The 25,662-nt window shown below is 43.7% G+C and overlaps 5 protein-coding genes across 9 annotated transcripts in view; 3 read left to right on the top strand and 2 right to left on the bottom strand.

The window, feature by feature from the left end:
• slc26a5 (solute carrier family 26 member 5) overlaps positions 1-5,770 on the top strand; it is a 21,480-nt gene extending 15,710 nt beyond the window's left edge. For 2 of the 4 annotated variants that reach the window (XM_034526274.1, XM_034526273.1), the window contains exons 15-18: positions 653-757; positions 1,510-1,680; positions 3,958-4,012; positions 4,982-5,770. In XM_034526274.1, coding sequence (XP_034382165.1) covers positions 653-757; positions 1,510-1,680; positions 3,958-4,012; positions 4,982-5,106 — 456 coding nt within the window. In that variant the 3' untranslated portion in view covers positions 5,107-5,770. The other 2 variants (XM_034526277.1, XM_034526276.1) reach the window with 2 other exon arrangements.
• On the bottom strand, positions 5,743-9,973 carry psmc2 (proteasome 26S subunit, ATPase 2). Its single transcript, XM_034526281.1, has 12 exons — positions 9,584-9,973; positions 9,250-9,287; positions 9,054-9,135; positions 8,807-8,906; positions 8,386-8,517; positions 8,218-8,290; positions 7,911-8,006; positions 7,526-7,690; positions 7,337-7,424; positions 6,846-7,048; positions 6,661-6,757; positions 5,743-6,055 (listed from the first exon to the last, which is right to left on the bottom strand). Exons 1-12 carry the CDS (start codon positions 9,651-9,653, stop codon positions 5,898-5,900), a joined length of 1,302 nt encoding a protein of 433 aa, XP_034382172.1. The 5' UTR covers positions 9,654-9,973; the 3' UTR covers positions 5,743-5,897.
• Positions 9,970-16,860, top strand: dnajc2 (DnaJ (Hsp40) homolog, subfamily C, member 2). Its single transcript, XM_034526278.1, has 16 exons — positions 9,970-10,198; positions 10,897-11,087; positions 12,138-12,213; positions 12,309-12,407; positions 12,497-12,719; positions 12,826-12,891; positions 12,982-13,073; positions 13,220-13,341; positions 14,096-14,245; positions 14,350-14,438; positions 15,048-15,117; positions 15,245-15,426; positions 16,070-16,170; positions 16,293-16,403; positions 16,483-16,640; positions 16,713-16,860. The coding sequence occupies exons 1-16, from the start codon at positions 10,144-10,146 to the stop codon at positions 16,776-16,778; spliced, it is 1,851 nt and encodes a 616-aa protein (XP_034382169.1). The 5' UTR covers positions 9,970-10,143; the 3' UTR covers positions 16,779-16,860.
• pmpcb (peptidase, mitochondrial processing subunit beta) lies at positions 16,795-23,208 on the bottom strand. 2 transcript variants are annotated; one of them, XM_034526280.1, is made up of 14 exons: positions 23,096-23,208; positions 22,169-22,368; positions 21,747-21,884; positions 21,328-21,414; positions 21,089-21,218; positions 19,706-19,904; positions 19,513-19,592; positions 19,178-19,284; positions 18,632-18,775; positions 18,214-18,374; positions 18,014-18,099; positions 17,582-17,670; positions 17,094-17,169; positions 16,795-16,994 (listed from the first exon to the last, which is right to left on the bottom strand). In XM_034526280.1, the coding sequence occupies exons 2-14, from the start codon at positions 22,250-22,252 to the stop codon at positions 16,930-16,932; spliced, it is 1,446 nt and encodes a 481-aa protein (XP_034382171.1). In that variant the 5' UTR covers positions 22,253-22,368; positions 23,096-23,208; the 3' UTR covers positions 16,795-16,929. The 2 variants fall into 2 exon arrangements, with proteins under 2 accessions (XP_034382171.1, XP_034382170.1); XM_034526279.1 differs by having other exon boundaries at positions 21,747-21,932.
• Positions 22,721-24,646, top strand: phax (phosphorylated adaptor for RNA export). The gene has a single exon (XM_034526282.1). The coding sequence runs from the start codon at positions 23,063-23,065 to the stop codon at positions 24,284-24,286; it is 1,224 nt and encodes a 407-aa protein (XP_034382173.1). The 5' UTR covers positions 22,721-23,062; the 3' UTR covers positions 24,287-24,646.
• Positions 24,647-25,662: the final 1,016 nt, after the last annotated feature.

Here is a 25,662-nt window from a genome sequence, read left to right on the forward strand (position 1 = left end):
GGCGTGGAAGTGATATCAATATTCACATCTAACTTTCAGGAAGAAAAAGAAGAAGCGTATGTTCTACTTTGATCAATATGGATGTTACCGAGGACATTTACGTCACATCTACCACGTACACCAGTGAATGGCAACATGGATTATTTGTAAGAAATAAGACTAAAATTGATATAAGTAGTACATTTTAAATGACTTAGTATAATAAATGCCAAAGGCTCTGCAGCCTGGGAGAATAAAACAAAAACTCAGAAATCAAGTGGCTGTGGTGATGGGTTTTCAAGAAGCCAATGAGGTCTAGCAGCTGTTGGCCGGGACAGAAATAGCAGCAGTTTATTGTCACGGAGGACATTAGAATGAGTTAGAGGAAAGCATGATTACATCACTCCCTTTCTGTTCGGGTGGATGTTGTCCTCAATGTACAAGTTATTAGATTTACTTGGAGGCCACCGGTCAGCTGAGGTTTTACAGCAAACCATTAAAAGGAAACAAAATGCATCTTTTGCTACAAACCGAACAGCGATGCAGAGATATTGGATTGTGGATATCCACACATGTCCCTAAGTGAGTTCACATTTTGAACCACAACAGCAAGAACAAGTCGACCTGAATCGTCGTAGAGTTTTCCTGACGCGTTTGATGCCTTTTGATGCAGACGGGAGTGGACCCCGAGGCCCTGCAAGCTGCCCGCGACGCCCAAAAGAAACGGACGGAGAAGGCAAACGGCAACCGCAACCCTTCACTGAACATGTGTGGCAAGGCGAGTCCTCCTCTCCTCTCTTCTCCCCCCTGGTTGCTTGTCGCTTTACTACAGTCGACTTGGTCGAGTCAGCATGCTGCACAGTTCTGTTTGTTTGTCTGTCGCGTTGGTGGCTTGTGAACCGTCACTTGAATATGAGCCAACCCAGGAATACCATTGTTTACGCGTAATAACTGTTTGGGTTTTTTACGATGAAGACCAAACAAATTGGTCTTCATCGTAAAAACCCCCAAACAGTTTTAAAGCATAGAGTGTATAACAGAAGTCAACGTTGGTTTGTGGACTACCGGTAGTCATGAAGCCTTGAGTTCTGCATTTTGGCCAACGCCATCTTGTTTTTGTGGAACCAGAAGTGGCAAAGAGGGTGGAGCTGAGTACATCTAAAATCTGTATGACCTTTTCAGGGGACCAAAATGTTACTATTATCTTTGAAGTGAAAACCCACCGTGAAAAAGGTTAAAGCCATGGTAGCAACCTGTCAATCACCTTGTAGTCCCGCCCTTAAGCACACCCAGCTTTATGGTCTATTTAACTCTAAGCATAATGTACTAAATGAACATCATGCTGTATTGAAGAAGACTTGAAACTAGAGATTGAGACCATAAACTCATGTTTACAATGTTTACTGAGGGAATAAATCAAGAGAGAAGTAGAGTAATTTTTTGCAGCAGCTGCATTATGCTCGCTGGTACTGTTTGAGTCCGACAGCTAATAACTAACACAACAGTGTGCCTGTATTTGATTGGTTCCAGAACGAGCAGCAGGAAGTGACCCATGAGGTTTTGTCCTATGACATCGTGCCGGAGGGCCCCTCAGATGAGGCCATCTTCCTGGAACCGTCTCTGACTGCCGTCCACTCCGTCATCCTGGACTGGACGCCGGCCACCTTCATCGACTCTGTGGGAGCCAAAGCCATCAAACAGGTTCTTCCTTTTTTTCTTTTTCAACACCACTGAACGGGGCCTCTAACAGTCTGGTATCGGGACGACTGGTTCAAGTCAGGGGGAAGAAAGTGGAGGTTAATGCTCTGAGGTTTCTTTCCTGTGATGCTGCAATTCAATTCAAATTAATTCAATTGAGTTTATTTTGTACAATATCACAAATTATAAATTTGCCTCAGAGGGCTTTACTATGGGGTCAGATCAGTCTCAATAATTGCAAATGCACACAGAGAGACTTACAAATGCAAACACAAAGATTTACAAATGCGCACAGAACAATTTACAAATATGTTTGATTTACAAATAAATTAGACTCACAAATGCACGGAGAACGACGTGTCTGTGTTTATTTATTTGTCAATCGCATTTGTTTGTGGATTCTTCACGTGTGGATTTATGAGACTCCCCTGCCTGGCTAGATTTTTTTCAACATAGACCTAGCTGTAGCCAATCAGATGTCGCCCTCATTTTCAGCCAATCACATGAGCGCATCTCCCCCTCCCCTCCCCACGGGGCTGCCAGCGTTACAGTTGCGCAATTTGCAGATGGATACACATTTAATGTACACCCCCCCCCCCCATTGTTGTAACGTTAAGTCATGACAACAAGGAAGTTGTTGTAAGTCATTGAAAGTTCAGTTTAATCTTGTAAATCTTGGCGCAGCACGAATGACGCGAATAGAGCGAAAAGTTCGCCCGCTGTCATTCAGACGTCGTCGGTGAAAGTCACCGAGCTGTGATGTTATGTATATATATATATATATGATATTAATGTTATGAACCCAAACACCAGGGCGTTAGATATTCCGACGTTTATGGGATGTCCACAACAAGTATAAAGCAGAAATAGTGGATGACGGAAGTTATAACTGTTTCCACGGAGTAAAGCCACGGAGATAAGCCACGCCCCCTCTAAGGCGCAAATAAAGCGAATGACGCTCATGTGATTGGTTGAAAATGAGGGCGACATCTGATTGGCTACAGATAGGTCTATGTTGAAAAAACGCATTTGCGGATCTATCCACCGCAGGAGTCTCATAAATCCGTACACACATGAAGAATCCACAAACAAATGCAGTGCGATTGACAAATAAATAAACACAGACACGTCGTTCTGCGTGCATTTGAGAGTCTAATTTATTTGTAAATCCTTCTGTGTGCATTTGTAAATCGAACATATTTGTAAATTGTTCTGTGCGCATTTGTACATCTTTGTGTTTGCATTTATAAATCTCTCTGTGTGCATTTGCAATTATTGAGACTGATCTGACCCCATACTTTACAATCTGTACACATACGACATCCCTGTCCCAGGACCTCACATCGAATCAGGAAAAACTCCCCAAAAATAACCTTTCACAGGGAAAAAAGGGAAGAAACCTTCAGGAGAGCAACAGAGGAGGATCCCTCTCCCCGGATGGACAGAAGCAATAGATGTCATGTGTACAGAATGAACAGCATTTACAAAGTTACATAAACACATTACATGAACATGACAATGTATGAATGGAACTCCAATCCATGAAACAGAAGGAGGTAGAGAGGAGGGGGCCGGCTCACCAGGCATCAGACACCTCCAGGTCCAATGGACCCTATGAGACGTGAAGTCACAAAGACTCCGGGGAGTAATGTGATCTCTTTTCTTAGTTGTTGTGAGTACACGAGCTGCAGCATTCTGGATCAACTGGAGGGATTTAAGAGACTTATTAGGGCAGCCTGATAATAAGGAGTTGCAGTAATCTAGTCTGGAAGTAACAAACGCGTGAACCAGCTTTTCTGCATCTTTTTGGGACAAGATGTGCCTGATTTTTGAAATGTTACATAGATGAAAAAATGCAGTCCTTGAGATTTGTTTAATGTGGGAGTTAAAGGACAAGTCCCGGTCAAAGATAACACCAAGATTCTTTACAGTGGTGTTGGATGCGAGGGAAATGCCATCTACAGAAACCACATCACCAGATCATTGATCTCTGAGGTGTTCAGGGCCCAGTAAAATAACTTCAGTTTTGTCTGAGTTTAACATCAGGAAGTTGCAGGTCATCCATGTTTTTATGTCTTTAAGACATTCTTGAATTTTAGCGAGTTGTTTGGTCTCCTCTGGTTTGATCGATAGATATAATTGAGTATCATCTGCATAACAATGCAAGTTTATGGAGTATTTCCTGGTAATGTTGCAGCGTCCGTTCAGGACTGCTTCTCGGAAGATGTGTGTTTCAGAAGGATTTTACCTCTGGAAATGAGTCTGTATGTTTCTCTGCAGGTCATCAAGGAATACGCAGATGTGGACGTTCAAGTGGTGATAGCCGGCTGCAGCAGTGAGTAATCACCTCAACTTGTCTCTGTGTTTAAAGCTGTAATGTGCAACTTTGCTGCATTAACGTGTCTAAAAAGAACTGGAGCTTTGTTATATATTTGGTTGAGTTATGTGTGTGTGTGTGTATACACTATGCCAAATGTTTCCAGCAATTTTTCAAATCCAGATAAATCTGTAGTTTCAATCACGATAATGGTGCGTTTCATTTGGTCAAATCCCCTTAGCACATGTTCAGTTTTCTGATTTTCTGCCATTAATTGGCTTTTTATCCAGTTTTAAGCCACATTTTGACAATACACTTTAGCTTTCATCATTTTTAACCGGATGAGGTCATCAGAGAAACAAGCTGAGAAACCGTTTCCGTTTTGTTTTTCTTTGGAGAGGAGGAAAGCCTCCATAACGATGAACGCCAAAGGGATCCTAGTCAGAAGCTGAGAAAAGACCACAACTCCCATGAGCCCTAATTCAATGTTTACATTGTGTGTGTCAGTCAAGAGGAGCTTAGAGAAGATGTTACTCTGATGTGGAAACAGCTTTCTACTTTAACTTTTGCTTCATCTCTGCCTACAAAGTCAAGACTTGGAAACTATTGTCTGTGGGATAATGACATCATCATTTTTATATGGGGGGGATCAAGAATGTTCTGCAGAGTGATTCATAACACTCCCTTTAAATCTTAATCTCTAAAATTGTCCAAATACTCTCACAGTTTTAGATACACATGGCTAAAGCTAATAGAAAAGAAAAAAGGATTCATGAGACTTCACTGTCAGGCCACTTTATCTCAATCTTATCTATATCAATGAGGCCAGACTAAGTACCACCACCCAATATGGCAATCGGTCAACCGCCTCCAGAGATGCCCATGAAGATGAATCATTTGGCAATAGTTAACATATTCATATGACCAGGTTCCGTCATGGTGCCAGAACAGTTTGACTGATCCTGTATCTCTGCTTTGATCCACTAGGATGCCTGCTGAACGAGCTGGACAGCTTACAGTTTTTCTCTGGGGTTGTGACCCCGGAGATGGTGTTCCCCACCGTCCACGATGCCGTGCTGCGTTGTCGCCGTAAATCAGCTGCTTGTAGCTAGGCCTGGGCAGTTTAAAAGATTATACCAGTGCCTGTACACTTAAAGTGACACTAATAGAATACCTCTTTGTTTTCTACTTTATTTGAAGTAGAAATGGAGTAAAGTCACTTTGTTTTGGAAAGCTGAACTGCCAACTGTCAAATAAGCCACCCTCAAATTCCAAAGGATGAAATGCAGGGATCGTTCAATACTGGCTGCTGGCTGGTTTGGCTGATGAGCCCTATTGGTAGCACAGGTGGAAGCTCCGCCCTCAAGAAGCACCGAGGAGTCCGACAACCTCGTTACCTTAAAGACGCTCACCACTGAATACAATGCAGTTTATGAGGCTTGTAAGAAATCAGAGATTCAGGACTGCGTTTCCAACGGACATTCCTCTTTTGTAATGGTGTTTAAATAGTCACTGCTGTCGGGATAGGTGTACTTAATATATTTTAAGAAATATATATATAGTTTGTGATGGAAGCTTATGTGAAACTTGAAGCTGCTTCTCTGTATCATGCTGGTATCAAATGTTTGTTACTGAAAACTGTAATTATGGATTCAAACCAGCAGTCATATTTGTTGTTAAAGTAACACAGGATGCCTTTAAAGTTAGCGTGTAGTTATTTTACAATGTTTAACAAATCAGAGACTCAATCTGGAATAAACTTTATTTTTAAGTGAACAAGAATGACAACAAAAATGACTTTTGGGGGGGGAGGGGGGGGGGGAAATTGGCTCTGCTTCTTTATACAGTAAAAAGCCACGGTGGAACTCCTTACACACACACACACACCCAAACACACCCGCTCTTAGTTGTAAGTCATGTATCTGGGAGTGGCGCTGAACTTGGCGTAGGACTTGATGACCTTGTTGACGGCTTCCAGGAAGTCTTTCTCTGTGGCAATCTTCCTGCGAGCCCTGATGGCGAACATGCCGGCCTCTGTGCACACACTGCGGATCTCGGCACCTGACAGCAAACGCACAATATTAAAGTCTGCTTACGGGACAACTGTCATGTTCAATCATTCCTGGTTTTGAATGAGATGCCTCTATGGCCATTTTGTGATAGTGGGCAGTAAAAATAGAAAAAAGCTTTTAATGTACAATTGTTTTCAGACCTCGACTTCATTACAACCAAACGGGTTCAACTGCATTTAGACCCTTGTGCCATGTTTCTGATTCATAGAGACGGTGTTTTTGTATTTGAGATATCTCCTCCTTATCATTGTCTCTGGTGAAAACCTTCAAAACATCAACATCGTCTTAATAAAAAAAGAAATGGATGCAAACATTGTTTCATAGAAACATGGCACTAAATCCAGAAGGCAACAAAATGTTAGTGCTCCCTAGTGGCCACACACAAGAGCTGCACCAGTTTTTCGCCAAATATTTAAGGGCACATTTTTAAACTGAGAAACTAGTCAATATTCCACACGGGTAACAAACAGCTGAGAAGATAAATAAACGTCCATGTTATGATGACCCTGGGATGATTCATTTAGAACAGGAAGAGAGTGAAAACTGGAGCTACAGGAAGATGTGGGAATGTGAGTCTTAAAGTGTCCGTCTTACCGGTGCTGTTGGGACAGAGGCGAGCCAGCAGCTCAAAGCGAATGTCTCTCTCCACACTCATAGAGCGGGCGTGGATCTTGAAGATGTGCGTGCGACCCTGAAACACAACATCGGTGTGAGGTGGGTGGGTTCATGAAAGAAAAACAGCTCCAGACACAATCCACTTCATGACTACATGAACTCACCTCCAGGTCAGGCAGGCTGAACTCGATCTTCCTGTCCAGGCGTCCAGGTCTCATCAGGGCCGGGTCAAGGGTGTCCGGTCGGTTGGTGGCCATCAGCACCTTGATGTTGCCTCGGGGGTCGAAGCCGTCCAGCTGGTTGATGAGCTCCAGCATAGTCCTCTGGACCTCATTGTCTCCGCCGGCACCGTCATCAAAACGAGCACCTGGCAGGTTCAGACGAGTTTCCGTTAAATGTTGTGTGGGGATATTCATTTGACTTTCTTTGCCACTGGTTATTAAAAAACTAACATTCAGTATTTTGTGAAAGGAAGAAAATTAAATGAAAAAGGTCCTAGTTATTTTAAAGATTAGAATCTCCAATAATTTCTACAAATATCTTTTGACGTAACCCTGATGCGAGCGTAGCTTAAGCCATTTTGTGAGCATCAACACAAACCTATTTGAGAAAGTTTACAAACTACAAAAAGTATGGCCAGTGAGGCGAGCCATACCTCCAATGGCATCAATTTCATCAAAGAAGATCAGACAAGCCTTCTTGGTCCTGGCCATCTCAAACAGTTCACGCACCATCCTGGCTCCCTACAAACAAACAAAAAGACAGAAACCCAAAGATGTGTGTTTACATCCATCAGGATTCATTGATCCAACAGCTGCCGTTCTTCGACCGGTCTCACACTCACCTCTCCCACGTACTTCTGCACCAGCTCGGAGCCGATGACTCTGATGAAGCAGGCGTCTGTCCTGTTGGCCACCGCGCGGGCGCACAGAGTCTTTCCTGTGCCCGGCGGCCCGAACAGCAGCACGCCTTTCGGTGGCTCGATACCCAGATTGACGAACCTCTCGGGCTGGAGGACAAAGACAAACAGGATGATGTACGAACCTCTCTCACATGATGGTGGACAAACGACAGTTTAAAACTGTACTAAACTGGAAACTTGGCTCTATTTACAGAACAGAAGTGTGTCCGTTTGTAAAATCACTTAAAAAAATAGTGACTGCCCGGTTTATTTGAACTGTTGTGACGAGGAAAAGATCTGGCGATCTGCTTCATTTGTGAACACTCACGTGGAGCAGGGGGGTCTCGACCACTTCTCTCAGCTTCTCAATCTGCTCCTTACACCCACCAACATCACTGTAGGTCACATCAGGCTTCTCCTCCACCTACAACACAAGAGTTGTTACTGCAGCTTATTCTGGAAATTTTAGAAGCCTACATGGCAATTGTTCATGTTATGAGTAAAGATGGACTTTTAATAGAATATATAAATGATGACTATGTATTAAACAAAGTCAGATTACATGGCTTAAATTTTTCACAGATTTCTCTACTTAAGTGTTGCTCTCTTAAGAAGGTGCCTGAGTGGATTCATACCTGCATCATGGTGACAGTTGGGTCAATCTTCGGAGGCAGAGGAATATGGATCTGATACTTGTTTCGGTCAACACTGGGAGAAAAGAAAGACACTAAATTTAGCACTTCGTTTCACAAATATGTCTTTTCAATCATCTTCGAGCTATTCAAAGAACACGTCTGCCTCACCCGACTCTCATGCCCTCCTCGATGTCCGTCGGGGCCACCTGGTCGCTCAGGTCCACCACAAACTTGGCAAACTGTTTGACGTTGATAATGTATTTGGGGTCCTCTGAATCTGCGTTGATGATCTTCGTGCATCTGTTTGAATAACACACAGACACCTTTGGGACTAGAACATTGGCTATACTATGCAACTTCCAACATGAAAACTAAAGACGTGTTTTGTACTGGAGGGGAACATTGTAAAACATAATTTACGAGCCATCATTGCTGAATAAATCTTATTCTGTTATTTTGACAGGGTGAAAAACAAGTTTTTTTCAGTTGAATGCAGTAGGGAGGCTAAGAAAATTACAACACCATCGTACCACATATCCAGAAGCTACAGAAAGCTAGAAGCTTTGTTTATCTGCCAAGTTTGTTTTACCTTGCAACCTGCAGCGGCTGCTCACTCTGCAGAGTCTGTTTGTCTGCAGCCAGATCCCAGAGGGCTGGTGGAGCCAGGCCTGTGTCGGACTCCTTAATGCCTGTCAAAGTCGCACACAAAAAAACAACACAAAAGGAACTTCAAACACAACCCAGCAGCTAACCAGTCACAACATCTGAAGTCAGTAGTTTACTGACAAAACAGGGCCATGTGGTCATTTAAGCGTGTTTCTGGTTTAATCACCCACCGGTCAGCTCGTTAATCTTTTTAAGCAGCTGCTGGATGTCATCTTCCACTTGTTTGATCTGTCTGGAGTAGGTGCTTTGACCCTGAGGATAAACAGCGAGCAACGCATTAGAACTTAAGAATGAATAGTAATGCAAATGTGACGAATTCCCCATGTTCCGTTAGAGACCTCCACTCGTGGCTCGGGCCGTACTTACATATGTTTTCAACAGGGCGATATCCCCTTCATCCAAAGCTATAAAGATGAAGAAACAACATGAATCAGTTAACGATCTGACATTGACACTGGGCCTCTGGCACTGGTGTCGAGCTGAGCGGCGCAGTTTAATAATTTCCATAACACAACGCATGTTATAGTAACGTTAACTGCTTTGACTAAAAATATCTTTGTCACAACCACATTGGTTATCATGACCAGTGGTAAGAAAGTCAAGCTAACAAACAAGCTAAGCTAAGTAGCTAATGTCGACGTTTCTTTTCAGCAAAGAACATTGGTTGCGTTTAAGAATGTATTTCAATGTCTAGACATACATCTGATAGGTGCGTCATCCTTCTCCTCTTCCTTAGTCTTCCTTTGGTCGTCTCCCAAATAGTCCGGCATTTTAAATCTGAAGACAAACTGTTTCTCACAAAAAGACCGAGCTGCTTCGGCAGCTAAACTATACAATTACACAGCAGCTTTGGGTTTCCGCCGCTTTCCGCCAGTCACCGGAAATACATGTCGGAATTCTTTTTAGGCTGTACCACCAGTTACAAAAGTATGTATAATACTTTTGTCAAATTAGCAATACTCATACAATTATAATTCGACATTTTAAATAATAATTAAATGTTACAAATAAATGTCAAAATAAGTGGGTTTCCAGCGAATAAGCGCTGCTACGTAAAACGCGCATGCGGAACTACCAAAGTGAGAAAGCGTAGTCACATCACGTAGCCGGTAACGGTGTAACAACGCAGCGCGTTTGCGGCACTTGGAGAGGGAGGCCCATGTGGTGTGTTAATGAGCGGCCCACAAATTTAAGCACTTTCAGAAACCTTTCGCTTGATAATTTCGGCAGGTGAATGTTCGCGTAGCCCGTTTTTCTACGATGTTGTTAGAAGCGCTGGTCGGTGAGGAAACGGTTGTCTTCGCAGCCACTGCCGGTAAGCACTGAACGAGGCCAGGGGGAGGTAGCTAGCTAACCTACCTTAAATATGAAGACTATCGCTCCACTCGTTAGCACGCAGCTAGAAAGCAGACAGTGAGGACTAAGCTAGTATTATCAGCTCGGAAGAGCTCTTTAGTAATGTATGTTATTCCCGGTTTATTCCAACTGTATTTTCCTGTGTTTCATAATGGAACCGAGCTGCTGCCCACTCATGGTTGCACTTGCTGCAGTGACTTTTTTAACTAAAATGTAGAGCTCTTGCAATTAGCTAGCTTAACACTTGCTAGCTGGCAGCTCTTATACTTAACGTTAACTTTCACTTGTTTGATATTTCCCTGACTCGTATGTGTCCGCATGGCAGCCATTAAGTACCGGAATGCTGTATACCGTCTGGACACCTGTTGTACCCTCAGATAGTGTGACAGCTGACTATTATTAACGAGGACAAAAAATAGTAGCTGTAGTTTTTCCTTTTTAAAGCGTCCACCCCAAACTTCAGCAAGGTGCTTTTAGCAGGAAACAGGAAATGCATGTTGTATGTAAACAAAACAAAAAAAGCTCTATTTGGGTCAGTGGTCGTTTCTCCTAAATTCCCTAATATTTGTAGTGACTGATGGCATATCTGGGAAGTATTATTATCAGCCACTGAAAAATAAATCCAGTGGTGCTTCTCACCTCTGTCTCCCACCTCAGCCTCTCTGCAGATCCAGGTGGAACCTGTGGGTCGATGGTTCGAGGCCTACTTAAAGAGGAGGAACAGGAATGCATCTGCCTCTTTCCAGGAGCTGGAGGAGGAACAGGTGTCCTCCGAGGAGTCTGAGGATGAGGAGTTCCAGCTGGAGGAGTACCCGATGCTCCGAACACTTGACCCCAAAGACTGGAAGGTATCGGTCGAAATAGGAATATTACGTTTTTTTAAATTTAATTGGGGAAATGTCTTAATGTTTGTTATTTATTCTCCGTTAATCGCAGGTTTACATCAGCTCTTCTCCTGCTTAATCGTCCTTGTGTCCTCTTGAACAAAGAGGACTGTGTGACCACTATACCGGGCCTGACATGTAATCCCTCTATTGTTTGACTGGGGCGCTTCAACAAATGCTGCGTAAAATGAGAAAATAGTGAGAGTTAGCCATCACCGGTGACAAAGTGGCATCTTCAAACAGCTTATTCTGTCGGCACAATAGCAAAGCCAAACTTATTCAATTAACAATAATATAAAACTGCAACAAAGGAATACATCTGTGTGCCTGGAATGAGAATTATAAAATTAAAAGCAAATAAAATTATATATTTTTTTACTTTAAACTATTAATCAATTATCAAAATTGTTAATAATGGGACCGAAAGATGTATTAACTGTTTTTCTGACATTTTAAAGACCAGATAATGACAATAATCTCTACCTGCAGCCCAGCACTCTTGATCCACTTTCTGTGATATTTGATCAATATTTCTATTCCTGAACTGGACACACATTTTCCTCGTAATAATAATAATATAATAATAATACATTTATTTATATAGCACCTTTTAAAAACAGGGTTTACAAAGTGCTCTACATAGAAGCAAGGTAAAAACATAACATCAATACAAGTAAACATTTCAGAAAAAACATGAGGCAAAGGAGATAATGCCATATAGGCAATGAACACAATAGAGAAATAGAAAATTACAAATACAAAATAAAGCAGAACAGACAAACTAAAATAGGGGAACCAAAGAACTGCATAAAAGGACGACATCTTGGAGGTAATAAAAGGTGTACCAGTCCGGTTTTGGGGAGTGGAGTCAGCAGGAAGAGTAGACGGTGGTGGGGGGGAGCTGTAGCAGTTCCTAATTTCGTCGTAGGGGCAGAAACCCTTCATACGCAGTCCAGTTAATTTATAGACGGCTTGTCATTTGAACCCTCTCCTCACTCTTTACTTGTTTGTCAGAATCAAGATCACTACGCTGTCCTCGGGGTCCCACACTTGAGATACAAAGCCACACAGAAGCAGATCAAAGCTGCCCGTGAGTACATTTCTTTTCCTCCTGCTCGTGCGGTTTATTCCTCACCGTGGTGGAAGCGACAAATCCCGGTCACGTTCTCTGCTCTCTCTCAACAGACAAATTGATTGTGCTGAAGCACCATCCTGACAAGAGAAAAGCGTCAGGAGAGCGCATTGTAGAGGGAGACAACGACTACTTCACCTGTATAACTAAAGGTAAAGCACTGCCTCTAATTGTTGTCAGCGCCAGTATTATGACTGGAGGGGCCTGAACTCACAGCTTTCTGTCATTGTGTGAACCTCAGCTATAGAAACCCTGTCGGACCCCGTGAAGAGAAGAGCCTTCGACAGCGTCGACCCGACCTTTGACAACACCGTGCCTTCAAAGAACGAAGGCAAAGATAACTTTTGGGAGGTGTTTTCTCCCGTGTTCGAGAGAAATGCCAGATGGTCTTCCAAAAAGCACGTGCCCAAACTTGGAACTATGGAGTCCTCCTTCGAAGACGTGGACAATTTTTACTCTTTTTGGTAAAAAAAAAAAGCAAGAATATTTGATTAGAGAGATCTTAGCGATTGGTCAGAAAGATTAAGCTGTCGGAGAGTGTTTTAACTTGTTTGTAATTTTTTGTTAAAGGTACAACTTTGATTCATGGAGGGAATTCTCATACCTGGATGAGGAGGAGAAGGAAAAGGCTGAATGGTAAATTAGCACGCGTCTCCTCTACTCGCTGCACTGAAACACATTGAAGAGCCCGTGTTATAGCTCGATTGTTGTCACTTTGTCATACAGTCGAGATGAGAGGAGATGGATCGAAAAGCAGAATCGAGCCTCCAGAGGTCAGAGGAAGAAGGAGGAGATGAACAGATTACGAACACTAGTTGGTACAGTCCCTCAGCCAGCACACAAACACACACGCAATCAAAATATCCTAACGCTACATTAGGCTGTTGACTGTTTTTGTAAAAACAACCCGATGTCTATCCAAAGAAACGGCCTGAGACTGATGGGTTGTTTTGCCTCAATGCAGATACCGCCTACAGTTATGACCCTAGAATAAAGAAATTCAAAGAAGAAGAAAAATCCAGAAAGGAGTCTGAGAAGAAGGCGAAGGTGGAAGCTAAGAAGAAGGAGCAGGAAGAGAAGGAGCGAGTAAGTCATTCAGTCACTTTCTTTTTTCTTACAACCGTTGCTCAAACAGGAGGAAATAGTGCATTCATTGGGGACTATTTGCAACGGTGGATCAATCCACATTTGGTGCTCTATGGCGGTTATTCCCAAAGACTGAGTCGGGACACACGTCTATTGCAGGAGGTTTTATTAGCAGCATATTATGAAGTCTTTTATTGAACATTTCTTTATTGGCAGTACACCCCTGAGCCACACGAGGGAGCCTGAATGTTGGTATTGTTCTGCTTATAACTTTGACTCTAATATGAAAGGCTTGCGTACATTCTGCTTGTTTTACTGATGAGAGGAAAAAACCAAAGCCCATTTTATGCATCTATTTGGTTTCACATATGAAGTATTTTAAACGTATATTTTGATAAAACGTTTATATCTCCCAAGATATACTAAGGTGATGAGGAAATGGCTGTAAAAATGTTAAGGGATGTTCATTTATGCACAAATTCCCTCCTTATGAGTTAAAACCGAGGTCTATGGTGAACTGGGCGTAAACAATTGGAAGTAAAAACTTGTACACAGTACTGTGACACCTAAATGGAACCAAGTCATCATCAATATTGTTAAAATGTCTGCAGTGAAAATGAAGTAATGGACTGTAATATCGTAGACGGACTGCTCTACGCACCATAAACTTCTCACCAGTAGATGAAATGCTTGTGAAATAGTTTTGTCCCCGTTTGGCAGAAGCTCATCAGTCGGCTTCCCGTGTGTTTTACAGGTCCGGCAGGCGGAGCTGGAGGCAGCTCGCTTGGCAAAGGAGAAGGAGGAAGATGAGGCCAAGCAGGTAGCTCAGCTGGCCAAGAAAGAGAAGGAGATCCAGAAGAAGGCCATCAAGAAGGAGAGGCTGAAACTCAGGACCACCTGCAAGGTTGCCTCACAGGACCACTTGAGATTTGAAGGAGTGCTTTCTGACCGTGTAGACCTGCATGAGTCGCAGCGCTTCAGTTAAAGTTGTTTGTTCTTCCTCCACAGAACTGGAACTACTTTGCTGAGAATGAGGCTGAGAATGTGAAAATGATGGAGGAAGTGGAGAAGCTCTGCGATCGCCTGGAGCTGACGAGGTACACGCAACGACAACATCACCACTGATGACGTTTATTGCTTTCCAACGTGTATTTACTATAAATACCACTCAAACAACCCCAGTGCTCCGATGCACAGACAAATATTCAGCATCCGTCAACCACATAACTTCTCACCGAACATATATCTCACAAAATCTTTTATATTCATTACAAGTGTGAAAGGCTTTATGATAAATAATGTGCCTCGTGTTTCCCAGAGCAGCAACATACACAGACCTCCTGAGTTTTTGTGGTTAAATATCACCCCCAGAAATGAATTTTCACATCTCTATATCCTATAATACTTTGGAAGTGTTTGGGAGTGTTTGGGAGTGTTTGGAAATATAATGTCTATAAATGAAATGTAAGTTATCTGTTGTATTGTATTGTTTAACTGGACAGTTTTTGCTGCACAATGTTTTGAATATATATATATATATATATATATATATATATATATATATATATATATATATATATATATATATAATAAATGTGTGTGTAATGTTCTATATGCTTTGTCGATATCTTATTTTTCATGTACTATATTCCAGTAATCTGTGATAAATGAGATGTGTAACTGTATTTGATGGTACTCGTTTCCAGCCTGCAGTCCCTGAATGAAATCCTGGCCTTGGGCTCAAAAGAGGACAGCAAGGTAGCCGTGGAGAAGCAGGTAACTTTTCTTTTTGATAAGATACACAGAGATGACTAGCAGGAGACCCCGCACATGCCACCACAAGGCAAAGGGGGTCAGCTGATGTCTTCAAAGTGCACCAACATGCTGATGCTCCTCCCCTCAGATGCAGGAGGTGAACGCCCAGCTGCAGAGGGAGAAGGAGGCCGAAATCCAGACGAGGCAGGCGGTCCGCAGTTCTGACCAGGCCAGCGGAGCAGGAGGAGCGGGGGGGAAGGGCTGGAACGAGGAGGACCTCCAGCTGCTCATCAAAGCCGTCAACCTGTTCCCTGCTGGGACCAATGCCCGGTGAGAGCCCTCCCAGTTCTCAACAATTTACTTTACGTTTTATGTAAAGACATGCTACTTCTGGAAATGTTTTATTTTTTATTACATACTATTACCTTTTTATGATTTTCTTTTACTGCCTACCATACTATTGACTTTAAAAAAAAATTTAAGTCACTATACTATGATTTTTTTTTTTTGCCATACTGTGACTTTTTACGATCATTTCTTTGCATACTATGACTGTTTTTACGATATGATTTAAAGAGTTTTTCTACCATACAGTTCTGGGACTTGTTTGAAATACTATAACTTTTTTAGACATAATGCATACTTGAATTTGATGGCATCGAATAATTCAACGTCCATTTTTATATTAATGTAAATCCGTGCCTTGCCGGGTTTATACATGTGTAGGAGGAAGGGGACCAATTCAATATTGGAGAGAATATCAGGAAGTTTTAAAGCATCTGTTTAGTGACTGACGAAGGTTGACTCATGTTTAGCTTCTTTTCTCTTTGATGATTCTGCCCCATCAGCCATAATCACAAAATATGTAATGTACCCAATAAAGAACAACCAAAGTCATATTCAGGTATCGGTATTAATTTGAGTTAATTTCAAATAGAATTGATGTAACTTTACAAACTGTTTTCCCTTACAGATGGGAGGTTATTGCCAACTATATGAACCTCCACTCCACCAGTGGCATTAAGAGGACAGCCAAAGATGTCATCAACAAAGCCAAGAATCTACAGCGGCTAGGTGAGCTCCACTCTGCTTCAGGATCATACCATCAGTCCTGTTTACATTAATGCCAATGAAGCCCTGTAGATGGGCATGTATGGAATGCCGCGTATCGACTTTTGTTAATGTCATCTCCACAGATCCAGTGCAGAAAGACGACATTAACCGAAAAGCCTTTGAGAAGTTCAACAAGGAACACGGTGCAGTTGCGCCGACCATCGACAACGCTGTGCCCTCAGAGAGATTTGATGGTGAGTGCAGCTGTGACACAAGACCGAAGTCCCACTGAGGGGAATACCGTAACGATGTGTAACCCATGTGCACTCTCAGGCTCTAGTGAGGGGAACGCTGCCTCCTGGACCACAGATGAACAGAAGCTTCTGGAACAAGCCCTGAAGACGTACCCAGTCAGCACTGCGGAGAGGTGGGAGAAGATTGCTGCTGCAGTCCCAGGACGGAGCAAGAAAGACTGTATGAAGCGGTACAAGGTACGTTTACAGCCTACTGATGTTCTTTTGTCCATGTCGGCAGAATCTAACACCTTTCCCTATTTCTGACAGGAACTGGTGGAGATGATTAAAGCCAAGAAAGCTGCACAGGACGTTGCAGGAAAGAGTAAAAAATGACAAGAACCACAAAGAATAGTATTCGTGTTATTTTAACATTATTGTGTTGGTCTTTATTTTATAATAAAAATTAAAGGAGGGAAAAAAATCTGAGTTTAAATTCTTTGTTCTGCTGTACAGGGGTTGGGTATTAGTCCTCAGTGCTGGTTGTTCATGTTCTCATCCAGAACATTCCACTGCGGATCTGGTTGTAGTCGGGCAGCTGTTCAATTGGACCTGAGGGAAAGTACAGTGTGTTATATTATGGGTTGTATTATTTGTATGCAACACTATTCTCATTCAAAAGGTGATTCATTTGTTCAATGACAAACATACCGACGGCTGCGATGGCAGGAGCCTTGTTGTAGATGTATTTGGTGCACACATCCTTAATGGTTGTAGCATCAATGGCCTGTAGCAGCAGGAACAAAACATTACATTTTAGTAAAAGATCTTTCTTTCTTCCCCAAATTCCCATATTACCTTAAAAGCAAAGCTTGCATAAAACATCTTCTACTTTTGATAACTGACATGGGCCATACAATCATTCTAAATAACATATTGGCTGAGAGGCAATAAGATTTATCATGAATTGGAGAAATTATTCAACATTTTCATGGAGTCTTGAGGCCTAAAATGTTTGGGCAAAATATGCAGGCGCCCCATCAATCAATATTCCTCACCTATCTCTGCTTCTTAATCTGAGAAATTCTACTTTATACATAATTACAACCAGAGTTTAAATGGCTAATATAATTTGGGACGCCCCTGAATTAAAACCTCTGTACGCTGCAAGTGACTGAGATTTGACTGGATCCACTCACATCGATTCTGGCCTCCAGCTCATGAAGAGGGATCCTCCGACTGTAGCACAGCATCTGTCTGCCGATGTCCTCACAGATGGGAGTGGATCCTGGAGTGAATAATAAGTGTTTATAGTTGGTCACTCACGACAGATCTCTAGTTTAGCATGATAAAAAAATCATAGAAGACACACGCTAGAATTACAACTTTGCAGTTGTATGCCTCCAGTTTACATCCACATCTTTTCAAAATGTCATTTATTATATACGTGTGATGGTCTTAATAAGGATATTCATCCTTGACTTTTGGACAGTGTTTTGCCACAGTGATCTTTGAAGATCGTACCAGTTAATCATTGTGGCCGTTGGTGCCAAACCCTGCTTATTAACATCTAATAGATCAAAAAACAAGCGCTACATTCTGCTTTTGGGATTATGGGGATGAGACCTTACCATCAAGATGCAGGAGCATGTTGGTCTTCAGCAGGTTTTTGGCCCGTGCTACCTCGCCCTCAGTCACACTCGTGCAAAGAGACATCCTAACATGGAGCAACAAGATTCATTACCCGTCTTTATATTTGGACCCTGAAGGAGGCCGCATGACACAAACAAACCCTTACCGTCCATCCGATAGGTCCCTTCTGGGTACTCACCATTCCATCTGAGTGAAATGCATCATGTCTTCGATGGTGCCGGGCTCACACACCATGTAGAGCCCCCACAGGCCGGTGTCTGTGTAGCAGGTGTTGAAGGACTGGAAGCTGTGGCACAGATTTCCCTGACAGGCCATCTGAGCCAGTTTACTGGACAGATTCTGAGTTCAGAGGACACAATCCGACAGGGACGGTTAGCACATACAGAAATATTATTCACCTTGTACCACAGAAACCTTCTTTTCAATGACAGTCAGCAGCAGACTGAAATGGTTCGTGAGCTAAACATAAATGACTGGCTCACTGCCAGAAAGGATATAGGTCAATACATCTTGATTGCCATGACGTCACTTAACAAGTCTGGATGTACTTACTACAAACTAAACTAAATGGGAGTTGAGGTTTCATCAGAACTCACCACTCCTCCACCAAACGAGCGGTCCCAGTTTCCAATAAGCGTGTTTGCCACCATGAGGGGGATGGTGTCGGGGTGGGACCAGCCGACCGCCTCCACGGCAATGGCGATGTGAGCCAGAGGCATCTTGTCGTCACGCACACGGATCTGAAGGGTCAGCAGAGCACATTCACTCAAACTCATATTCCCACTGTGCTAATCTAACATATACTTTATTTGAAAATAAAACAGTTGTCAATGTTCTTGTTTTGTATTTATATGAGAAAATTATAATAACTATTTAATTTGATTCATAAAGCACTTTCAAGTTACTCAAAGACAGCCATGAACCTGAACAGCTCAAACTCAGTTTAGGACCTCTTAGCATTGCTTCTCCCCCATGGCTCTGTCTACTAGTGCCATCTAATAAATAAGGCAGAAAATGCCCCCGAATACAATAGAATAATACAAAATACTCGATTTACATGACAAAATTGAATATGTTTTTCAGAAAAAGAGGAGAACTTAAAACAATAATGCATGGCATTAGGCTCAAGACTTCAACCTTACCTCACTTCCTGTGAAGTGGCATGGAGGAAGTGCCGGGGCTTCCCCTCTGCCAGGAAGTTTTCCGAAATGATACTTGGCCAAATCAATGAGCTCATCGTGCGAGACCCCTGATCAAAAACACACCACGATGTCGTTAAGATCAGAACACGCTCAACGTGCTACTTTACTTTGGTCTGGTGTAGGTTATGAACAATCAGCAGTAATATTAACCAACTAGTTTGTCTAATAAAAAGATTCTACATTAGCCGATGACGGATGGTGGGAATTATCCCAGCATCGATGTGGGTTTGTTGTTTCAGATCAAACTAAAATGTGAGGAGATGAACAGCTCTGACCTCCAGCAGCAGCCAGCACGATTCTAGGGCCTTTGTAGTGAGTGGTGATGTACTCCACCAGGTCACCTCTGTTGATCGTTCTGCAATCAAATACAACCCACTTACAGCATGAAAGAAAAGGTAAGGGGACCTTTGGAACGCACGAGAGAGCCGTACATGAACCACACTGAGATCAGGGGTCTGGAGACCTTACTTGATGTTCTCGGTGGGGCCCAGGATGGTTCTGCCCAGGGCTGTGGACTGGTACGCAGTGGCGTGCAGGTAATCGAAGACCACTTCCTGCAGATTGGTCTCCACTTCCTGCATCTCCCTGAGGATCACCCCTCGCTCCCTCTCGATCTCTGCTTCACCCAGTGTGCTGTTCTGGATGATGTCAGCCAGGATCTCCACAGCTTGGAAGAAAAGATAAACAGGAGTGTTTTTATTTGGGTGCATGGAGCAATGATTTCTTTTCATGACTCAAACACACCGCGTAGTGGCTAGCACTGTCGCCTCACAGCAAGAGGGCCGCGGGTTCGATTCCCGGTCGGAGCGGTCCTTCTGTGTGGAGTTTGCATGTTCTCCCCGTGGCAGCGTGGGTTCTCTCCGGGCTCTCCGGCTTCCTCCCACAGTCCAAAGACATGCTGCAGGTTAATTGATCTCTAAATGTCCCATAGGTGCGAATGTGAGAGTGAATGGTTGTATGTCCCTACATGTGCCCTCGATGGACTGGCGGCCTGTCCAGGGTGTCCCCTGCCTTCGCCCTATGTCAGCTGGGATAGGCTCCAGCGCCCCCGCGACCCTAATGAGGATAAGCGGTATTGAAAATGGATGGATGGATGGATGGATGGACTCAAACACATCGGCCTGTGTTCAGTTCACCTTTGTGTTTTGCTATAATTTGCTTTTTTGGTTTCCATCAACCTCTGTATGTGATTTCCTACATTTCCCAAATAGACATCTGACAACTGCCAGTGGATAAGTCTGAATGTACTTCTTAAAATGGAATCAACTGTAAAGAACCGTTATATACTTAAAACTACTACATGAAACTTTAATTTTGTGTTGATTTTGGCGGCCCCAGTGGACAGAAGCGGTAGTGTTTCCATGAGCACCATTGGGACATAAAGGTCTGACAGCCCGCCTCTCAGTCCTGGGTCTGAAGGAACTTCTGGTGAACCTGTACGCTGCAAATCTTTTCGTCTGATTTCACGGGGAATCAGACCTGATGAGATCTAGAATCCCTGTACAGAACTAACCAATCCCCTTGTTGACGGCCTCGTTTGCTGATGTCGGTCATAAAGAGGCACGCAGACATCTTGCTTAGTTGAAGCCGAACAAGTCTCGTGGCTGCATTCTGGTCCATTGAGGGAACTTAGTAGAACATTATCTTGCTGCTTCATCTACGATGGATTCCTCCCAAAGCGACATTTGTGCATGCGATACCAGAGAGAACCCCTCGTGCCGCGTTTATGCAATCAAATATGAAATTCTGTGCAACTAAACAACACATATGCTGCCTGTCTTCATCACGGCGTGTCGCTGTGGCCTTGCCCTGAAAGCCTTCATTCAGCGGCTGTGCCCTGCTGGACCGTACCTCGTGGAAGATCTTTAGAGAAAGCTTTGGCGTAGTACACCGTTTGCTCTCGGGACGTGTAGGCGTTCAGGTGAGCCCCCATGTTCTCAATCTCCAGCTCCAGATCCAACTGGGAGCGCTTCCTGGTGCCCTGTCACACACATGAACACATCTTTTAGTTCCATTTAGCTCACTAGTCCTTTTAAAAAAAAAATCTCAAGCAAGCCGTCTTTATAGATGTTGCACTGTAACCATCTCACCTTAAATGCCATGTGTTCCAGGAAATGTGCAGTGCCATTATTTCTCTCATTCTCGTAGCGACTGCCGGCGTCTATCCAGAGGCCCACCTGGACGAAGTCAGCAATGAATATCCACAGGTTAATATCTACACACACTCTGCGGCTGCTGTTCCAGAACCTCAGAGATCGGAGATGACGGAGCTCCACTCTTTACTACGCTCATGACAGCTCAACTCGTTGACTTGAGATGCTTTGCTGCATCTTGCTATTTTAAAACAAAATCAGTTTACAAAAAAACGACATTTAATTATATTTATGCATTAGTACTTTTCGATATTATTATAAATACATACAAGTAGCACGTACACAGCAAGTCTGTGTGTGTGTGTGTGTGTGTGTGTGTGTGTGTGTGTGTGTGTGTGTGTGTGTCTCCATCTCACCGTGCAGGTGGTCAGCCCAGCGTCCTCAGAAGACACCCGCAGTCCGTTCTCTAAGGTGGTCACCTTGGTCTCAGGAACATTCAGAGCCACCTGCTGAGCCGCCTGAGTGGCCAACAGTCGGCGCGGTGCGGCCGGAAGCTGCAGGCGGAGGACACACGGTGATGCACGGTCACGGTGATACTGCGACTGTGGGACAGTGACGTCAGCTGTTACAGGCCACAACAATCCAGCGACATATTAATAACCCATTGCGTCATTCCCCTCTCGCAACAGCCCAGCATGCAGCAGCTGTTAGCTAACGTGTTAGCAAACACGGAGCCTGGCCGGCCATGACGAGAACGGTTTCCTCCGTTCCGCTGGACCGTGATCACTGCGGAGGAAGCGTTGTATCACAAACAACACAGTGAACACGGGCCTCTTACCTTGGGTACATAATGTATCTTCAGTACATGTCTTTGAAGGAGATACTTCCCAGCAGACCTGAGGCGGTGCAAGGACGCCGCCATATTGTTTATCTGTCACACTGCGCAAGAGCGGTCTTCGTTGACGCGATCGTACGCTACATCCGCCGGGGACAATCCAAGGCAGAGGACCATTCAAAATATCACAGATCAAAGTAGTCCTACAAAGGTTATAATATTTACACAAGTTTTAATTGCAAATCAAATAAAGGTATATTTATATTTTGCGAATTAATATATGGCTTGATGGAAACTATTTGATAAACACATTTCCCCCTGGTGATGAATAAAGTATCTATCTATCTATCTATCTATCTATCTATCTATCTATCTATCTATCTATCTATCTATCTATCCTAAGGCTATGTTATGCTCTTTGATTTACATTCCCTATTCTTACTTCTATATTCACAATTAGGCGTCGTCAAAAATATGGGTTACCAACTTTTTAGATTATATATAAAACACTTGACTTTGTTGGTTTGCTGGTAAAGTGAACCCCGTGGTCAGGTTTATTTTGAAAGGGTCTGACATTTGGGAGGCGGAAGTGTGGCTTTAGCGTAGCGCGAATTTTCTTCGGAGGGTCTCAAGATTGTCAACCTCGTCATAGCCGTTCAAAGTGAGTGGAGGAGCCACGCAAGGAGCACACGGGAGCCAGCTAACGTCACCAGCTAACGCACAAGACACGCATTTCTGTTTGAGCTCGTTCCCCGTTTAATATTAACTTCCGTAGCATCGCTAGCTTCAAACTACGGGTTGTGTTAGCTGCTGTTGCTAACTTGTACCTAAACTTTAGCCTATGCATTAAATCAGCAGTCAACAGCCATTCTCTGCGGTGTGGCTTCCATACAATAAATGGCTGGCGGCGGAAATCTAATGGAAGGGGACCTGGAAGATGGGGAGATCTCCGGCTCTGGCTCGGACACTGAGATGGGCACCGCCGCCGCAGCGCAAGCTCGACCCCAGGTTCCTCCAGCTTCTAGCGGCCAGTCCTTCCACGACCGAGCCGCTGCCCAGCGCTCTGCCGCCGCCTACCGCAGCACTGGTAGGACGGTAGAGTCCAGCGACAGTGACGTGGACTCGTCAGACGAGGAGGCGACTGTTTGGCGACGGAAGCGACAAAGAGTGTCCAGCGTCCCCCAGAGGCCTGCCTGCACCTCCCGGCCAGAGCCGAGCCGCTTGCCCGTCCCCGGCGCGCCAGGAGGCCGCAAGGTGAACAACATTTGGGGCTCTGTGGTCCAGGAGCAGTGCCAGGATGCCGTCGCTGCAGAGCTGGGCATATTCGGCATGGAAGGTGAAGTGAGCATGTCCAGCAGAAATGTGGAGACTTATAACTTTGTGCTGGCCCGGAAGATAATGGAGAAGGAGAGAGAGTTGGAGAAACAGGCGAATAATGACGGAGAGGTGAGCATGCTGGACGCCCAGCTGGAGGAGTACATGAAGGACCGGGACTCAGAGGAGAGGGATGCCAAGAGGAAGAGGCCGGCTAAAGAGAGACTGGGCCCCAGGGCGGAGATGGACATCAAGGGCCGGTATGAGATCACGGAGGACGACCCCGAGGACAAGGTGACGGAGGAGATCGCACACAGGCTGCAAGAGCCCAAAAAAGATCTGATAGAGCGCATTGTCACAGTCATCGGAAATAAAAAAGCCATAGAGCTGCTTGGAGAGACAGCCACACTGGAGGAAGGCGGTGGCGTGTACACCATGGACGGCAGCAGGCGAAGGACGCCTGGTGGAGTGTATCTCAACCTGCTGAAGAACACACCCAGCATCAGCAAGTCCCAGGTCCGGAAGATATTCTTCGAGGAACAACAGAAAGAGTGCAAGAGCAAGAAGGCCGCCCAGAAGAGGAGGCGGTACATGGTGGCCAAGAAGATGAAGCAGGCCATCGGCACGCTCAACCTGCAGGAGCACGACGATGTCTCCAGGGAGACTTTCGCCAGTGATACTAATGAGGCCTTGGAGTCACTGGAGGAGGCTGCGGACGACGAAGAGGAGGGTGAGGAGGAAGCTGCTGTGGGCATCGAGGAGACGGCATCGGTGGTCTACAACGCTGCAGACCTGGAGGTCTTTTGAGGGATGCCTGCCACCGTGACATTTAGGATTGAAATTACAACACCACACTCAAAGCGCTGCATTAACTCGTTCTCCACTGCATCCAGAATCTCATCTCTGTCCTTCTTTTTTTGTTTTTCCTTTTTAATAATGAAAGGACATCATGGATTTGTAGATTGCAGCACATGTAAACCGTGATTTGTGATACAAATGTTTGCCTTTTTAAATCAAAAACGTACCTAAGTTGTTAAAGCATGTTGGGATATCATTGAAGCACTATTTTTTTTGTTACACGTTTTCATTAGGATATAACAAGATCTTGATTTCTTAACTACATTTGTGTGGAACATAAATAAAGGCGACTTGAGTAGTTACTTGAAATTCATTGCTCACTGGGTTTTTGTAATGCTGCTCACTGTAGAATACTTCCAGAAGCATTGTGATACAGAATCAGTCCCTGTAAGCTGAACGTGTTCAGCAGTTGGACTGATTATGTCAGTTTCAGGTTGGTTTTCTTGGACATAAAAAGAGTCAGAAGAGCAGAAGTTTGTCCACTAGATGGCAGACTTCTGATGTTTAGATAAAGTATTGATCCCATACAAGTAAACGAAACGACACAATACAAAAAGTAGTTTAATCAGTATATCAGAGGAAGCATGTGATGGAAGGTGAAAAACACAATATGTAAACGGTTTATACAAATATGAACTGTAATATCAAAATCAACTCAGAAATTAAGCCACATAAGAAGTTCCAGTAGGTAAGATTTAGGGGGATCTGTTTGCAGAAATGGAATACATTATTCATAACTGTTTTAATTATTGTGTAATATTGCCTCAAACTTGTTTTAATTGGTTTAGAATGAGCCCCTTGTATCTAGGAGCAGGTCTTCTTCGCAGAGTTTTCTACAGTAGCCCAGAATGGACAAACTCAACTGTTGACTGGGTTATGGTAATTCTCAAGAGAAACTGGGACTACAAGTAAATTGCAGTTGAAGATATTTCATTCATTTTTCAATGCTGTTACTGTTGAGCACCATGAATACAATTCAAACCAACTTTACTGTGTTAGGCAAAACTGGGGCCAAGGAAAACTGGGGCAAAACTGGGGCCAAGGAAACCAAAAGTTATGGCTAAAGAGACTCTTATTTTGAAGGCAGGTTTGCACAGTGATTGATGCTTCTTGTCTCAATCATTTTGGATGTATTTGTTCTTGCATTTACCAGACTTGACAAGTGGGTGGCAGCAAAGGTCTGATTATGGTGGTCGTAACATACATGGCTGTGGTGTTCTTTCATAAAACAAGGAGTCAAATATGGATGGATGTTCTTGTCCTTGATGGCGTTCTCAAACGTGTCCGTGTTCAATGTTTCATTAAGAGAGGTCTGAACACAAAAC

Source organism: Cyclopterus lumpus, chromosome 23 (genome assembly GCF_009769545.1).
Source record: "Cyclopterus lumpus isolate fCycLum1 chromosome 23, fCycLum1.pri, whole genome shotgun sequence".
NCBI lineage: Eukaryota > Metazoa > Chordata > Actinopteri > Perciformes > Cyclopteridae > Cyclopterus > Cyclopterus lumpus.